Raw genomic sequence first — 19,185 nt, forward strand, 5'->3', positions numbered from 1 at the left:
TCCAATGGCTTCCAATAACACCTCTATGCTGACGACACCCAGATCTATCTCTCGACTCCTCAACTGATCGCCTCAATCTCCTCATGTATCACAAACTCTAGTTTGTACCTCCTTTCATCCTCGCCTCCAGTACTTCTCCAGAGCCTATCTCATACTCTGAAACTCCATGCCCCAGTATGTCCAGACAGCCCCTATCCCTGAAAACTCAAGGAAGCCTACCGCACCTCCACCTAAGAACGCTTCCCGAGTCACCTCTATCAGATCATCCCCTGCAGATATTACCTTTTGTACCACCTCCCCATCCCTTTAGATTGTAAGCTCCATGACCAAGGCCCTCCTATTTTTTGTATTGAACTGTATTGTAATTGTACTGTCCCCCCTCTACATTGCAAAGCGCCAGGCCCGGACATTTTAAATAGGCCCGGGCATTTTAGACTAAGCAGCCCGGCCCTTTACATTACACAGCACCCTGGACCCCTTTACATTACATAGCACCGCACCTCTGGACCCCTTTACATTACACAGCACCCTGCACCTCTGGACCCCTTTACATTACACAGCACCCTGCACCTCTGGACCCCTTTACATTACACAGCACCCTGCACCTCTGGACCCCTTTACATTACATAGCCCCGCACCTCTGGACCCCTTTACATTACATAGCACCGCACCTCTAGACCCCTTTACATTACACAGCCCCCCACAGTTTGTTACACAGACACCCCCTTAACAGTTCTGGACCCCTGCATGTTACACTGGGGGGAGACGTGACATGCGGCGTGCGGGCCGCCACGATCCACCGTGGGCCGCTGATATGCCCTATAGCCAGTCCGGGCCATAGGGCATACCGGGCCTGCAAAGTGCTGCGTAAATTGTTGGCGCTATATAAATCCTGTATAATAATAATATAAGTTAAAGGTAATGATCTGACTAGGTGGATTGTGAACTAACATATTTAGTTGTAGATTTTAACATTGTTTCTCTTATGACAGGTTTAATTTAACCATTATATCAGGCCATCCCATTTTCTCAGGCACTGCTTGTGTGTGATGATTCTAAGTATAGCTGAATTACCAAATGGCGTTTGCGTTAGACGGGGTGTTGCTCACACTAGAGACTTAACAATAAAGTAATCTTGTCTGATTAATAAATGTCAGTGTGTGTTTGTTCACCAAAAGTACATTTTCTACACATCATGACTGCATTGTCATTTTGGTCTTCCAAGTTTTATTAAAATTGTATCAGTGCTGTAAAAAGGCACAGCGAATGCCAGTTATATTTTTCCAGACAGTGCCAAATCGCTCAGTCATGTAAGGCACACCATGGTCATGGGAGTCTCTGTTTGCCTGATTGGACAGCTGTACTTTCCCAGATTTAAAACTGTACATGCAAGGGCCAGCATTGCATCACGCCACCCATGACCGCTGCCCCCTCAAGCAACTATGGAATTAACATCCTAAGTTAGGGAAAGGCATTTGTAAATGTGAGACAATTATTAACACTTCCCCTGCCAGAGAGAATCATTAAGCCAGCTTCTAGCCAGAGCACTGCCCTGCAGCCACCCTCATGCTAAAGCCATAAAAAAATCTGTCCATCCACTAAGAAATAAATTATTCGTTTTCCAAAAGTCAAAGCAGATCCAAGTTGTTGGCTGTGTCTATCATTCGGATTTTGGGTCCAGTTTTTCTTCTTCCTCCAAATCCATCTCAGTGATGACAGAGAAGCACAAAATTTGGGTATAGCGAGTGACAGCAGCTACAGGAAAAAGACAAACCAAACACAAAAGAGACTATTAGTCCACTGAATTGTGTTTTCTTTCTAAGGTAATTGTACAAAATACACAATGTTCATACCTGCTACCCGCCTTAGGCAGTTTGGTTTCTTGTGTTCAGGGACCCGTACAATTAGGAAATAGACTGGAACTCCAGAGAGAGCTATGGCTATTCCGATCAGAGAGTTGATAAGGTCACTATACAGCGGCACGGCAACCAGGAACACAGTGCAAAGACAAAATATCACCGGAAATATCAGACTGAGCTAAAAGGGAAAAACAAACAAATATGATATTGTAAGCTATTGTCTAAGGCAGATAGCCAAGACTAGGATCAATGGTTTTTAGAGTTAACCCTAGGTGAGAAAGACGAAAGTGTGGGCCCGGGACCCACAGAAAAGGTGTATGACCCCCAACTAGGAAGTGGGGGTGCAGAAAATAATAAAAGGTGAAAACGGTTATCTGACAAAAGGTAACTATACTTATTTTTAGTCCCCCCCCCCCCCCCCCCCAAATTTTTTACATAAGTTCCATTGTTTTAGTTTTTATGAAGCACTCCTTTATAACAGGTTAAAAGAGAACTAGGGTCAAAGCTCTTTTGGCCCTACATCTCCTGTGGCTAACAGGAGTACACTTCATTATGCACTCCTGTGACCCCTTTTAGCTGTCAACGGAATAAAATCTGCTGTCGGCTGACGTCACTCAGCCGGTCCAAGCTCTGGATCGATCCTGAATTTAATGTCGGGATCAATTCAAATGCCTGGATCAGCAGCTGGCTCAGCCTCTGAGGCCCCGTACACACGACCGAGTTTCTCGGCAGAATTCAGCCAGAAACTCGATCGGAGCTGGATTCTGCCGAGAAACTCGGTCGTGTGTACACTTTTCACCGAGGAAGCCGACGAGGAACTCTTCGGGCCAAATAGAGAACATGTTCTCTATTTCCTCGTTGTTCAATGAGGAAAGTTGGCACGCCGAGATCCTCGGTGGCTTCAACACAAAACTTGACGAGGAACTCGATGTGTTTGGCACGTCGAGTTCCTCGGACGTGTGTACAGGGCCTCAGAGAGCTGCTCCACAAGCTGGCACTCCAGTGAGTGCTGGAGGAGCAGAAAAGAGAGCTGGTGACTGACAGTCACCGGCTCTCTGCTCACTGAAAAAGAGAATTGAGTGATCAGTGGTCTTTAATTGTTCAGTTCTCGGTCTTGGAGGTGGCCAGGGACAGATGAAGCATTCACCTAGGTGAGTAAATAGTTTTTTCAATTCCTGAACTTCTCTTTTAAAGGGATTTTAAATGTTCAGCTTTTTAAGCACATTCAGCAGCTAATTTAATGCAAATTCTTTATATTTTAATCCTTGCCTATGTTCCTGTTTAAGTTGGTATTACGATTACTTCCCTAGGTTTGTTTCAGGTTGGCTCCCTTCTCTTTCAGCGTTCTATGGAGCCAACCTTGCATGCAGGGACTAGAGTTGTATCTCCCTACATTGTGTGCATCAATAGAAACCCACAGTCCCATAGCCTAGGATGGCAAGTCACTCCCCTGCTCCTCTTGCCTTCTCCCCCCTTCCTTCTCCAAGCTAACAGATTGTCTGGATACTGCAATGTCCATTGCCAAATCTTGTCAAGTACTTGGGTAAGAATTTGAACAATTAGTTCACTGCGGAATGTTTATTTTATTGTACTCAATGTGGTAAGCTAAAAAATACTGAGGGTTTAATATTAATTTAACATCACAGGACAACCAAATCGCAAAAAGGTGTCAAACAGTGAAAATGCAAGAAGAAAGGAAACACACCAAAGAGTCAAAACAAAATTAATGTAAAAAAATAACCTTGAGTGGTCGCGGCCTGTCTGGCTCCTTCCAGCGCAAATACAGTTGTCCAGCGATAGAGAGGCCCACAAACAACCAATAGCTGAAGCTGTAATAATTGATGAGCTGGAAGATGTCCTCAACACACAGGTACACCAGAGCCATTGCTCCCTGTAGACAGACCTTGGTTAGCTTGAGCAGTCATACAAATCTCTGTAGCCTTTTTTTTGCTTAGAAGTTGCATCTTTATTAAACAGACTATCACTTTAAGAATAATAAAAACTGCTGACAGATATGAGCTGAGTGTAGGTACCCAAAGATGTCTGAACACGCTTTCAGCAGATTTCAGTGTCCTTTGCTTTTCCATAATGCTAGATTGGTCTGATCAGGCAAAGCTCTGACACTTCCTGGTAGTGTCAGTGTTTTCTGCTAAGCCCCGCCTTCACACATTCCTATTGGCCTATTAGTATAATGACAAAGCTCTGCCCAATCAGATCAGTATTTGTGCAAAGTAAAAGATAATGGAAGCTGCTATATGCATGTGAAGCCACCTCTGATTCCCTTTACTTTATGCAGTACCTATCAGCATTTTTTAGTGTTCTTAACATAACATATCTTTAAAGTTTAAGTTTAGATATTTTTTTAACTCACAATGGATTGGCACTTACATTGAATGAGAAATGTCCCTTATGCTGGAGGCTTCTCTGTTTGGTGAAATCTTCATTCCTCTGCACCCCCATACCCCTGCAACTGTGATCTTTGGTGCGGCAGGATTTAATAAAAGCCACTGGACCTGTCACAGGTGCTCTTCAAAACTGTTGACTATGCCCACTCATTCTGTTTCCTCATTTAATAAAAGCTGAACTATTGCTTCTTACAATGAAAATGAATGTAGGAGGAGCAGATAAGTGAAAGGTACACCTCCTCCATTCCTAGAGTGCTTTTCATTGCAAGTACTGCTCTTATGACCAAAGGAGAGGGCAGAAAGGGTGGGCAAAGTTGGCACATTCAATAAATTCCAGTGACAGGTCTAGTGGCTCACATTAACCCCCGCACCACTGACAGATCAAAGCTGAGGGGGTAGCTGTAGGGATGGGAGCCCCATACATATATACCCATATTATATGTACTGCTTTCAAAAGAGAGCAGCCACTAGCACAAGGAACACTTGTAAACCTTGAAATATGAAGAAAGCCTATCCTTTTATAGTGTGTACTTGTCTCAATTAAAAGCATTAAGTGTAATATCTGTCTCTGCTATCAGCATGAATCACTTCTGACAAGTTTTAAAGACACCAAGAGAAAACCGAGGAGAAAATCGAGAACCTACTCGGTAGCTTTTTTCCCCTACACACGGCCGGGTTGGGAATCCTGGCCATGTGTATGCTCCATCGCAGTGTTTCGCATAGGAAAACTGCCGGGTTAAAAAAATGTGAGAATCCCGGCGGGAAAAAAAAAACATGTTCTAATTTTTCCCACCGGGATTCCCGGCGGTTTTCCTGTCGGGAAAACTGCGATGGAGCATACACACGGCCGGGATTCCCGGCCAAAAGCTGTCATGGCAGTTTTCCCGACGGGAAAACCGGTCGTGTGTATGAGGCATAAGGCTGCATTCACACTGCATAGTCAATCAGCAGACACCTACAATACATGGCCTATTTGAGCTTTGAAGCATGAAATGTCCCCTCTTTGCCTCTGCCTGCTCATTGGGCTCTGAATTGATATTATCACCACTGTCCATGGAGAAGGAAGATGACCCAGAAACAGTCAAGTCATCTTCCTGACTGGACAATGTGACAGGTGTGTGAAATGCAAGACTTGCTGAACAGAATCATCTTCTCTAAAACTACTCTCTAAATACATGAAAAAACTAACTTTTCTAGGCAGTCATTGTGGTTGTTTTAGCACCTTTTCCATTTTTATAAAGTTTGGACTTCCTGAGTCCCAGAGCTGACTGAATCTAATAACCATCCAGCTATTGTATAGATTCTATATGGGTGCCTTTCGTGTTACATCGCCTTCCCGTTTAGCTTTGTGACAGCAAATGGCCAGTCACACTTCCTCCAGCTGACAGTTCCATATACATCACAGCTTCCTTTTTTCATTATCTCTGACGAAATCTTTCAAAATATATTATTCATTAATCAGCACTTTCCCAAACCATTGGTTTAACCTATGCTGAGGTTGCTGTTGATTTCAAAACTGGTATAGTCCTGTCTGAGTTATTACAGTGATCACAAGATGAAATTGCGTAGAGAGCGCCTACATTAAACAGCAAGGCGGGGATAGGCGTGAATCGCTCCACGTGGATCATACTGAGAGCGTCAGGAAGGTGTCCTTCTCGGGATCCCACAAAAAAGAGCCTGAAAAATAAGACACAATAACGTGTAGCTATATTTAAAAAAACTTACATATTGGCAGTCTTTAAATGAGGTGCTGCATTAGTTTTCTTTTTGAAAAATGTTTCCTGTTTTTTCACCTGGTGATTTAGCTAGTAACATACTTCCTGTCCTAGTGTGACAACGTTCATTCACTGCACTATATCTATAGAGAAGCAGCATTGTCACCCTACAAGCATGAGACAAGTGTGTTGAGACAACAGGACACCTTCCACCCCTGTCAGGGCCATACTAGGGGTGTATGCTGCAATTTTTTGATGTACAACAGCACTGGTTGCTAGGATGCTGGCAGCCCAAACCACACAGCGGCATTGGTTGCTATGATGCTGGTGGCACAGGATGCACAGTGTCATTGGTTGCTAGGATGCTGGTGGCATAGGCTGCACAGTGTCATTGGTTGCTAGGATGCTGGTGGCACAGGCTGCACATTGTCATTGGTTGCTAGGATGCTGGTGGCCTAGGCTGCACAGTGTCATTGGTTGCTAGGATGCTGGTGGCCCAGGCTGCACAGTGTCATTGGTTGCTAGGATGCTGGTGGCCTAGGCTGCACAGTGTCATTGGTTGCTAGGATGCTGGTGGCCTCGGCTGCACAGTGTCATTGGTTGCTAGGATGCTGGTGGCCTAGGCTGCATAGTGTCATTGGTTGCTAGGATGCTGGTGGCTCAGGCTGCACAGTGTCATTAGTTGCAAGGATGCTAGTGGCCCAGGTTTCACAGTGTCATTGGTTGCTAGGATGCTGGTGGCCCAGGCTGCACAGTGTCATTGGTTGCTAGTATGCAGGTGGCAGGGCCACACAGTATTGTTGGTTGTTATGGTTTAGGATGCTGTCTGCATCATAACAACCAATGACACTGTATTGTATTGTAATAACAATCAAAGTCTGTACTAAGAGGTAGAAAGGCGACTTACAGGGAATCGATATATGCAAATTCCTAACAGATATAGGGGTAAATGCAGAACCTAAAAGTAAAATAGCAGTGAAATAATAAACAGTGCAACCAGCTAAACTATATATCTGAAAGGTGCACTGTAACTTTTGTTCACATCTGCAGGAGACAGGAGTACAGCACCCACCACCCGTTGTATTGCCAGAGGCTGAACATGCACTAATGGAGTGTCCAGTATGAACACCCGGCGTTGGTGCTGCCCTTCTTTGTGCCCTCACGAGTGCTGCCTGAGGTAGCCATTTCCTTTGGCCTTATGGGCAGCAAGGCCCTTACTGTCCTTGCAGGACATCTTCGCCTGCAGGTGTTCTGTAGTCCACAAAGGTGAACTGGCCACAATGCTTGAGGTGACTTTACAGCTTGTACATGACACAAGATAGCACAGAATTTCTGACAAGGTCATCAGGTACTTTTTTCACTTATCAAACAGTAATAACAAAATGCTTTCAATTGTATATTTACTAGACTGAAATAGAGAAAATAAGAGGAGTTGTTATGTTTACAACCACTTTGCCCAGGGCATATCATCTGTCTTCTTGGAAAAGTATTTCAGCAAAATGTCAAATACACTCTACATTGATTTGAAATATTTCACTGGCAAATACAAGCACATGATTTATTTGTGTTTCTCTCACTCACATAGAAGGCAGAGACTTTCTCTGCAGCACCATTCGGGGCTGGTTCGAACCACAATTTCTGTGTTCTGGATGTATTTTTGCATGCACAGTTTTGATGCATTTCGGTGCGGTCTTGTTGTGTTAAGGTGCTTTTTCCCCCCTCTTTTGTTCTTTATCTTAATTAACCTATTCACACCGGCGCCTGCCGGGAGGCAGGGCGGGGTTTAGGATTATGTGACCACCCGTCATGATTGGCATGGCGGACATATGATCGGAGAGCTTCCATTTGCAAGCAGCTGTGCTGGGAGCGTGCACCGTGAGCGATCTCGGCACAGCTTTTTTCCAAGGTCCACCCGCAGAGAGGCCACATACAGGTATTTGCATGCAGCTGGTGCCAAGGGGTTAAGGACATGCATTTTTGATGGATACCTGTGTGGTTTTGATGCACTTTTTCCACGTTCCAGATGCTTTTATACAGAAAAAAATCATCAAATTCTACTATTAGTTACTGTACTGGAATGCACTGCACTGATGTCAACTAGGGCCATTTGAATCAATGTTAACTGCTTAAGGACCAGCCGCCGCAGTTGTACTGCGGCAAGGTGGCTGGTTTCCATGAATGGCGTGCGCCCACTGGCCAGCAGGGGAGCCAATCAGCGGGTGGGGTGGACTCGATGTCTGCCAGCCACCCGCGATCGTTCCCTGCAGTGACAGAATGGGGATCTGCCGGTATAAACAAGGCAAATCTCCATTCTGACAGGGGAGATCATACAGATCCTGTGTTTCTGCTATGCAGGAAGATGGATTTGTGTATTTCCCCAGTCACACAGTCTCCCATACAGTTTGTAAACACACTGAGGGAACACATTTAACCCCTTGAGCACCCCTAGTGTTAACCCCTTCCCTGCCAGTGTCATTAGTAAAATAACAGTGCATATTTTTAGCACTGATTACTGTAATAATGTCACTGGTTTCCAAAAAAGGGTCGAAAATGACAGTTAGATGTCCGATCTGTCCACCACAATGTCGCACTCCCGCTAAAAATCACTGATCGCCGCCATTACTAGTAAAACATGAATAATAATGCCATAAATCTATCTCCTATTTTGTAGACGCTATAACTTTTGAGCAAGCCAATCAATATACACTTTTTACCAAAAATATGTAGCAGAATACATATTGGCCTAAACTGATAAAGAAATTCGTTTTTTTACATTTTTTGGGGGATATTTATTATAGCAAAAAGTAAAAAATATATATATTTTTTTCCCAAAAATTTTCTTTTTTTGTTTATAGCGCAAAAAATAAAAGCTGCAGAAGTGATCAAATACCACCAAAAGAAAGATCCCATTTGTGGGGAAAAAAAAGAGAACATCAATTTTGTTTGGTTACGTCGTCGCACGACCGCGCAATTGTCGATTAAATTGACGCAGTGCCGTTTCGCAAAAAATGGCCTGGTCATTTGGTGGGGAAATCTTGAGGTCATTAAGTGGTTAAACACTGTCCATGTGTTTTCGATGCAGAATAAAAATGCACTGGACTGCATCTAGTGTGAACCAGCCCTCAGACCAATTATTTATTAATTGTGAAGATTCACTGGTCACATTTTCACCTACATTCGATTATTTTCTCATGGCCTATTTACACGTGTTTGCTTTGATTGAGTAAAACACTTGCACTCTGCTGAATGGAAATGCATGTCAAGAAGAAATCCTGGGCCAGATCCACAAAGAGCCGGCGTAACTTAAAAATTCCCATTTAAGTTACACTGCCTTAAAATTTCTATCTAAGTGCCCGATCCACAAAGCACTTACCTAGAAATTTTCGGCTGTGTAACTTAAATTCCGCCGGCGCAAGGCGTTCCTCTTCAAATGGGGGCGATTCCCATTTAAATTAGGCGCGCTCCCGCGCCGGCCGTACTGCGCATGCTTGTGACGTCATTTTCCCGACGTGCATAGCGCAAAATTACGTTACGCCGAGCTTTGTGGATCGCGCCGGGTCAATAAAGTTGCGTCGGGGAAAAAAAAAGATACGGCGTAAAAAGAAAAATTAAAAACAAAAAAAAAAACGCGTCGCTGGACAGAAGGGTCTGCTTTTACAAGGTGTAAACAGTTTACACTTTGTAAAAGCAGCCCTAATTTTACGATTGCAAACTAAAACTTACGGAGAAAAAACGAAGCTGAAAAGCTTTGTGGATCTCCGTAAGTGCTAATTTGCATACCCGAGGCGGCATTTCGATGCGAAATGCCCCCAGCGGCGGATGCGGTACTGCATCCTAAGATCCGGCAGTGTAAGTCCCTTACACATGCCGGATCTTCTGTCTATCTCTTGGAAACTGATTCTGTGGATCAGTTCCAAAGATAGAAACAGGGATACGACGGCGTATCAGTAGATACGCCGGCGTATCCCTTTTGAGGATCTGGCCCCCTATTCTTTCCTTTGTGCCTGGCTCATGTTTATGCAATGCAGTTTAGTATGAAAGACAAAGGGAAACTCTATGGGCACATTTACACCTACATGCATTAGTATGGGTGCTGCAGTGTAAAATCTTTGCTCAGTGTTATTTAGTCTCTTGTTATTTACACACTAGCTCACATGGCTCTGGCAAGGGCAATGAGATGTCTGCGCATCACACAGCATGTTTTCTTTTTATCCTAACTTTATTTGAAGTGTCATAAGTGACACTTCTTTAATGTCACCGCACAGCAGTGCAGGGTATTTTGCTGTGGTGTGGTGACATGCTGTGCCATCCAGTGCTCTGCAGAAGAAAATGTAGACATTACTGCAGCTTATTACACCACACATCACACCTGTATTGTAGTGTAAATGGGACACATACACAATTGTTTTCTAGGTGCCCTAGCGATGATCTGTGTTTATCCAGTACAGAAAAACGCAGGTCACCGCTGATAGTGTGAACAAGGCCTTAGGCTAGATTGATGGTTCCACAATACTATTTGGGTGCAGGCAACTACGTTGTAATTTACACGGAATGTCTACACCTGTAACTACTGTTTGGTTTGACCTGTAAGGTGTGTTTTCAGGTAAAAGTAATGAGCATGCTAAATAGATGACAACAGAAGATTCAAAATAAAAAACTTGTTTTTGTGTAGTAATGACAGAGACAGTTTAGTAACCAATTCTGTTACCTGGAAGCTGCAAGAATAGAAGCGTTCAGACCCCCGAAGCATGACAGAGCCACGGCAAGTGGGATCGTCCAGTTAAAGATTCCAAATATCTGATCGGCGAATGTCTGGGAAAAGAGGGATCCAGGACCACATTGACTGAATGATGTGAAGACAGAGAACCTATTTTACTGACAAAACTGTAGCAAACTCACATTCCTCCTTTTATATGTTGCTGTTTTCTATCAATAACAAAATTCATGAATTTTGCTTTTTAAAGTTTGTATCTCTTTTTTTTCCTCTTTACACTTTTTAGCAAAACTTCAGGAAAACTGTTAAACACACAGTTGAAATATATATTTTTAATACTATGTAGCTATTCTTGTGAGTTGGGCATGGAAAGTATTCAGACCCCCTTAAATTTTTCACTCTTTGTTATATTGCAGCCATTTGCTAAAATCATTTAAAGCGGTAGTTCCCCCTCAAAAAAAATGTTACCCTTAGATTGATGCTCATTTTGTCTAGGGGAATCGGCTAGTTGTTTTAAAATCGAAGCTGTACTTACCGTTGTAGAGAGCGATCTTCTCTGCCGCTTTTGGGTATGGTCTTCGGGACTGGGCGTTCCTATTTTGATTGACAGTCTTCCGACAGGCTTCCGACGGTCGCATCCATCGCGTCACGAGTAGCCGAAAGAAGCCGAACGTCGGTGCGGCTTTATACGGCGCCTGCGCACCAACGTTCGGCTACTTTCGGAAAATCGTGACGTGATAGATGCGACCGTCGGAAGCCTGTCGGAAGCCTGTCAATCAAGAAGGAACGCCCAGACCCGAAGACCATACCCGGAAGCGGCGGAGAAGATCGCTCTCTAAAACGGTAAGTACTGCTTCGATTTTAAAACAACTAGCCGATTCCCCTAGACAAAATGAGCATCAATCTAAGGGTAACAATTTTTTTGAGGGGGAACTACCACTTTAAGTTATTTTTTTTCCTCATTAATATACACACAGCACCACATATTGACAGAAAAACACAGAATTGTTGACATTTTTCCAGATTTATTAAAAGAGAAAAACTAAAATATCACATGGTCCTAAGTATTCAGACCCTTTGCTCAGTATTTAGTAGCAGCCCCCTTTTGATTTAATACAGCCATGAGTATTTTTGGGAAAGACGCAACAAGTTTTTTACACCTGGATTTGGGGATCCTCTGCCATTCCTCCTTGCAGATCCTCTCCAGTTCTGTCAGGTTGGATGGTAAACGTTGGTGGACAACCATTTTAGGTCTCTCTAGAGATGCTCAATTGGGTTTAAGTCAGGGCTCTGGCTGGGCCATTCAAGAACAGTCACGGAGTTGTTGTGAAGCCACTCCTTTGTTATTTTAGCTGTGTGCTTAGGGTCATTGTCTTGTTGGAAGGTAAACCTTCGGCCCAGTCTGAGGTCCTGAGGTTTTCATCCAGGATATGCCTGTACTTGGCCGCATTCATCTTTCTATTGCAATCATCCTGTACCTGCAGCTGAAAAACACCCCCACAGCATGATGCTGCCACCACCATGCTTCACTGTTGGGACTGTATTGGACAGGTGATGAGGAGTGCCTAGTTTTCTCCACACATACCGCTTAGAATTAAGGCCAAAAGGTTCTATCTTGGTTTCATCAGACCAGAGAATTATATTTCTCACCATCTTGGAGTCCTTCAGGTGTTTTTTTTTTGCAAACTCCATGCAGGCTTTTTTTATGTGAGAGGCTTCCATCAGGCCACACTGCCATAAAGCCCCGACTGGTGGGGTCCTGCAGTGATGGTTGACTTTCTACAACTTTCTCCCATCTCTGACTGCATCGCTGGAGCTCAGCCACAGTGATCTTTGGGTTCTTCTTTACCTCTCTCACCAATGCTCTTCTCCCCCGATAGCTCACTTTGGCCGGACGGCCAGCTCTAGGAAGGGTTCTGGTCGTCCCAAACATCTTCCATTTAAGGATTATGGAGGCCACTGTGCTCTTAGGAACCTTAAGTGCAGCAGAATTTTTTTTTGTAACCTTGGTCAGATCTGTGCCTTGCCACAATTCTGTCTCTGAGCTCTTCAGGCAGTTCCTTTGACCTCCTGATTCTCATTTGCTCTGACCTGTACTGTGAGCTGTAAGGTCTTGTATAGACAGGTGTGTGGCTGTCCTAATCAAGTCCAATCAGTATAATCAAACACAGCTGGACTCAAATGATGGTGTAGAACCATCTCAAGGATGATCAGAAGAAATGGACAGCACCTGAGTTATATAGGAGTGTCACAGCAAAGGGTCTGAATACTTAGGGCCATGTGATATTTCAGTTTTCCTTTTTTAATAAATATGCAAAAATGTCAACAATTCTGTGTTTTCTGTTAATATGGGGTGCTTTGTATACATTAATGAGGATTTTTTTTTTACTTAAGTGATTTCAGCAAATGGCTGCAATATAACAAAGAGTGAAAAATCTAAGGGGGTCTGAATACTTTCCATACCCACTGTATATTTGCCACACTGCTTAGCCAGGCAGGTAACACACTTGAGCAGTGGCGGCCCATAATGCTGGGCACAGGGGTGCTGCTCCCCTCTATCCATGCGTCAGGCCCCCTAATCTACATGTGAGGTGCATGGTATCCATAGGGGATTTTTTTATTAGAACCAGATGCTCTAATAGGCTTCAAAAGAGGGTGGATAAAACATTATTTGGCAGAGTAAACAGTAAACATACTATACAGTATATGTGTTCCCTCTCCGTATGTGGACTTGAAATTATATCCAAACCCACAAACAAAAATGTTATATATTGCTGCTTAACAGTTCTTAGATGTAGTGGCTGAATCTGTTTATTTTTTTCATGATTTTTTTCCTGCCAGTAACATACTTTCTTTTCATAGGGCAGGGGTCTCAAACTGGCGGGCCCTCTAGCTGTTGCAAAACTACAAGTCCCATCATGCCTCTGCCTGTAGGAGTCATGCATGTAACTGTCAGCCTTGCAATGCCTCATGGGACTTGTAGTTTTGCCACAGCTGGAGGGCCGCCAGTTTGAGACCCCTGTCATATGGTGACATCATTAACTCTATGGAAGGCTATGTTGTCACACAGGTTGGGCTTCAAACATCCTTTGCTTCGTTTATCTCCATTACATGATAATAGGATTACTATTTTACAAAAGAAAGATGAGATAGTTTTTGCTGTTTTTTCAGCTCACATGAAGTGACAAGGACACTGCATTTCTGGCAAGAACAACGGATATCTGCTGTACATGTTAAAAATGTTCTTAGCCTGAAAAAGAAAACAAATGCAGCCACTACATCTAAGGACTAGTAAGATGCAATATAGTATGTTTTTTTGGGTGGGAGCTTTGGGCATACTTTTGAAGTTGAATGTTGAAATTCTAGACACCTCCCATACCATTGTGCACTTGTTTATTAGGTAGAAATTAAAAATAAAAGTTACTGCTTAGCCAACAATACCCGTTCTACCTGAAGACAATATGAAACACACATTTCTAAATTCAAACAAAACCACGGAAACATAATTCAAAGGCTAACATTGTCAGAAGTAACCATGTAAATTGCAATTACCACTGCCACAGCATCACTTCCCAGAATGGAGTGCATGTCCAGCACGGTGTAATAGGCCACATTGGTCAGCAGGTAAATCACGGTGACAATTGGCATAGAGATCCCAATAGCCAAGGGTAAATTTCTGCAGAGTACATAAAAGAAGAATAAAAAGGTAGTAAAAATTATTTCTTGTTTCTCACTTTTTACCTACTGGCCTAACAAACAAATTTCCAGTCCTGGTACCTGAGGTATCCTGCTAGTGTAATTTAAATGATAATTCCAGGCATTGCTATATTATACATTATCCATCTTGGACCAATGTAAATGTGTATATGCCATACCTGGCCAATGCCTCTGAAAACTGGAAATCGCTATAGTAGACCCTACTGTTTGGTCTAGGTGAATGGTGTGATGTCAGAGCCCCACCTCTTCACCTCGTCCAATCAGGTAATGCAAAGAAAATAGCCGCCCTGCTGCGTACTACATCCTACTATTAAAGTAATTGTAAAGTTTCTATAAAAATAATAAACATGTTATACTTACCTGCTCTGTTGCAGTGGATTTGCACAGAGCAGTCCGGATCCTCCTCTTTTCGGGTCCCTCTTCTGTGCTCCTGGTCCCTTCCTCCTGTTCAGTGCCCCCACAGCAATTAGCTTGCTATGAGGACACACAAGCTGAGTCACAGCTCCCTGTGTCCATTCAGACACAGAGCCCTGCCCCCTCTCTCCTCTGATTGGCTATCTGACATTGATTGACAGCAGCAGGAGCCTATGGTTCTGCTGTGTCTCAGCCAATCAGAAGGGAGAATCTCGGACGGCTAATGCCGCGTACACACGATCGGTCAAACCGATGAGAACGGTCTGATGGACCGTTTTCATCAGTTAACCGCTGAAGCTGACTGATGGTCAGTCGTGCCTACACACCATCGGTTAAAAAACTAAAACGAAGTTCAATGCTTCCAAGCATGCGTCGACTTGATTCTGAGCATGCCTGGATTTTTAACCGATGGACGTGCCTACAAATGATCGGTTTTGTTCTATCGGTAAGGTATCCATTGGTTAAATTTAGATTGCTTTTTTTAACCTATGGATAAATAACCGATGGGGCCTACACGCGATCGGTTTGGTCCGATGAAAACGGTGTGTACGCAGCATAAGACACTCGTGGACATCGCTGGACAGAGATGGATCTCAGGTTAGTGTTAGGGGGGCTGCTGCACACAGAAGGCTTTTCATCTTAATGCATGCAATGCATTAAGATAAAACAACCTTTTGCTTTTACAACCCCTTTAAGTATTCGACATATAAAAAAATTGAACAGACCTTACGGGTAGCAGGGATTACAACAAGAATTTCTAAAATTCAAGTTTTTGGCACATAATTAAAATAACATATACTGTTTACTGTCCATAACCTTGAACTATCTAGGGAGTGGTACCCAAAAAATGGTCACAACTCTTGAACATGACATTTTACATCATATTGTATGTTTCCAAGATTCAACAATCCAGAGAGGTCAACACGTTTCACGTAAATGCTTCCTCAGGACCTTCACTCAGGATCAGAAGAGTATGACCTATCTCAAAAAAGCAGATTTTACAAATACATATATTGTTTTTATAAACAAACAAAACATAATAGAACAGACAATGTATACAATTCCAATAAAGAGTCTGGTGCACACTTACATGCAATTATATACGTTGTCAGTTTTATAATGTTTTGTTTTATTGAATCTTGGCAACATACAATATGGACAGTATATATGTCATTTTAATTTTGAAATAAAAACTTAGGTTTTAGAATTGTTTCCCTGTCCAATCAGGGAATGCTTGTATACATTCAGAGAATGCAAAGCATTCTCTGAATGGCACCCATGCTGTGCAGCTGATCTCCTGTGTTCACAGTGCCTTAGGTTAGATGGTCGCCAAGGGACCCGAAAGTGACTGAAGATCACTGGAGTAGCAGTAGTAGTAGCAGTAGTGAATCACAGCTTCCAGGGGCATCAGCCAGTTATTGTATATGCATAGTTACATTGGTCCAAGCTGGCCCAATGTAACTATGTTAAATTATACTATGCCTTTAGGGTTTTTAACTACTTTGGGTATGACTCCATTGAGTGCAGCAGATAATGTTAAGGCACCTATATCCTAAAAGGAATGAGAGGCTGGCGGCACTTCCAGGAATAAAAGCACTTTCTTTATTTCACATACATAAGAACAACGATCTGACACACACAGTACATTCTGGTACATACCGTGTGCTGGTACATACTCCTGTGCTTAATCATTGCAATGATTAAGTACAGGCGTGTGAAACGCGTCTGCTAACCAGTATGTACCATGTGTGTCATATCGTTGTTCTTATGGATTTAAAATAAAGAAAGTGCTATTATTCCTGGAAGTGCCGCCAGCCTCTCTTTTCTTTTACATGCTCCTTTTGCCGCAAAACAGGCAGGCACCTGGGGTTACATAGTAGCTAGGGATCTACGCAGGCTGCCTTGGAGTGGGGTCAAGCTACACAGCTTTGCACCTATATCATAGGTTAGCAATTTCCAGTTAACAGTGGAGCTCATCTTTTGTCACAGCTCATGCCTTTATGTTTTTGTGTAGGGCCTCTTATTGCTTGCCTAAAAGTATTCTATTTTTATTATGTTCTGTTTTTGCCTATATATGAACTGCCAACCTGCTGTGATATTTAACCAGTATATATAAACCATTAAAATGGCTTGTAAACAATCCATTTATGTTATAACCATTCATACTGGCCATTTGCACCCTTGCATTACCCAACTGTTGGCAGATCTTCACTAGATCATCTATTTTTTAGATCTAGTGAAGACTGGACAATCGTACTATGAGATGCATGGCTTTAAAATGCAAAATTGCATAAATTGCATTTAAAAATACCATTAAATATGAATATTCAGTAGGAAAGTCACACCAACTACTGAACTAACTGCTGTTCATCTATAGTAAACATGTTATCATTACATCCTGTTTTTTCCTTCCTGTAGGTTGTAGGCTAGTTCCTCATTCATATCCCTTCATGCTGGGTTCCTCCACTGTCCACATAATAATCTCACCTCTCTGGGTTCTTTATTTCTTCCGTGACAAAGTTAAGTGTGTCCCACCCTGAGTAAGAGAAGAGGGCTGAATATAGAGCAAGAGCAATATGCCCAACATCATGGGAGGAACCAGCAAAGGCATCATCAAAGTTCTGAGTATGACCTGACAATCCAAAGACAGTAAAAGTTACATATGAAACAACGACACAGAGGACAGAGTAAAATATATTTACATGCATACACCGAATGAAACGCTTCTGTGTGTGAGCACCAGATATTATCTTGTAAAAACCAGCACTGTAATAGTTCAACACCATAGCTCAAGCCCTGTGCACACGGCCGGGAATCCCGTCAGGAAAAAAACGTTGGTTTTCCTGACGGGATTCCTGGCAAGCTTGCCTTGCAAAGCCGTGCATACAGACGGCCATTCAAAAGAACCGCAGTTCTTTTAAATGGCAAGAACGCGGTGACGTCATTGACTACAACGAGCCGGCGCTCGTCACATTCGATGCCATCGCCGCCATCTTGCTACACCCCACACTAAACTTGTATGCTACCGCGCATGTGTCGAACTCTTATCAAGCATGCACAGGTTTACCTGGCACAGGTAAGCATACAGACAGTCGGTTTTCTCGGCAGGAAACACTCTGCCGGGAATCCCGACGGGAAAATAGAGAGCAGGTTCTATATTTTTCCTGTGCAGTTTTCCTGTCGGGAAAACTGCTAGGGAGCATACATATGGCTGGGATTCCTGGCCAAATGCTCTCCTGGCAGTTTTCCTGCCGGGAAAACCGGTTGTGTGTACGAGGCTTAAGCCTCTACAACCCTAGTGCCCAACCTATAGCCTGGGGGCTGCTTCTGGCCCTTTGACTCTTCCTGCTCAGCCCTCTGGGTCCAGGCAGACAGTGGTCTGTTTTGATGCATATTTAAAGTATAACTAAAGGCAAAACTTTATTTTTGGATGAGGTGGAGAGGGATTAGAACAGCTGTCAGTTTGTATTGCCGTCTGTGCCCCAGTTAAGGATATTCACCCTCTCTATTGGTCCTGTGTATTATTATCATTAAAAGTAAAAGAAAATCAAAAATGTTGGGTTGTCCCCAAAAAAGTAATAGCAGGAAAATCTTCTATTGGGGACACTAGTTCTGGTGACCTGTGTGTCTCCTAGAAATTCCCTTAGTTTGCAGGGATTTCCCCTTACTTCCTGTTTGGCTATAAAACAAGAAGTGAAGCGTAATCTCTGCAATATGACACAACAAAAGTCTGATTGGGGTTATAATCCTTTGCAGCCATTGTGCTACATGCTGGGTGCTTGGTGTGCTCCTGTACCTTTAAGGAGGGGTGGCTCCCCTTCAGTCCACCTGACCCCTTATCTATTCATTAAAAAACATGTGCCTCCATTGTGGGGACGCTCATTGTTTAGTGTTAGGACCACAGATTACAGGGTGCCTTGGCGCGGCTCTGTGGCTCACGCATGCGTTTGCAAATGCATGCGGACAAAACCCCTGTTTTTAATGCATACTGTTAGACAGGTTAATTGGTTGTTCTGCAGGCTGGTCGGTAAGGAGGCTTGGCTTTTCCCTGGGCATTCCCCAGGTTTTGTTGTAATTAGGGGTTATAATCCTCCCTTGCTCTATCCAACATGGAAAAAATAAACTTTTTGTCTATAGTTCTTCTTTAAAGGGGTTGTAAAGGTTTGTTTTTTATTTTCTAAATAGGTTACTTTAAGCTAGTGCATTGTTGGTTCACTTACCTTTTCCTTCAATTTCCCTTCTAATTTTTTTTTTCTTTGTTTTCTTTGTCTGAATTTCTCACTTCCTGTTTCTCCTCAGTAAGGTGTTCAGTAAGCTGTTCTAAATGACTTTCCACCGCTCGGATGATGGTGGAAAGCTTA

At 43.1% G+C, this 19,185-nt stretch overlaps 1 protein-coding gene across 2 annotated transcripts in view; it reads right to left on the bottom strand.

The window, feature by feature from the left end:
• Positions 1–1,200: 1,200 nt before the first annotated feature.
• Positions 1,201–19,185, bottom strand: part of SLC7A7 (solute carrier family 7 member 7) — a 55,971-nt gene continuing 37,986 nt past the window's right edge. For both annotated transcript variants that reach the window (XM_040354053.1, XM_040354062.1), the window contains 7 exons: positions 17,312–17,456; positions 14,246–14,369; positions 10,688–10,791; positions 5,845–5,941; positions 3,601–3,750; positions 1,854–2,037; positions 1,201–1,755 (listed from right to left, as the gene is read on the bottom strand). In XM_040354053.1, coding sequence (XP_040209987.1) covers positions 1,661–1,755; positions 1,854–2,037; positions 3,601–3,750; positions 5,845–5,941; positions 10,688–10,791; positions 14,246–14,369; positions 17,312–17,456 — 899 coding nt within the window. In that variant the 3' untranslated portion in view covers positions 1,201–1,660. The remainder of the gene's footprint in view (positions 1,756–1,853; positions 2,038–3,600; positions 3,751–5,844; positions 5,942–10,687; positions 10,792–14,245; positions 14,370–17,311; positions 17,457–19,185) is intronic.

This window comes from Rana temporaria, chromosome 1, assembly GCF_905171775.1.
Source record: "Rana temporaria chromosome 1, aRanTem1.1, whole genome shotgun sequence".
Classification (NCBI taxonomy): Eukaryota; Metazoa; Chordata; class Amphibia; order Anura; family Ranidae; genus Rana; species Rana temporaria.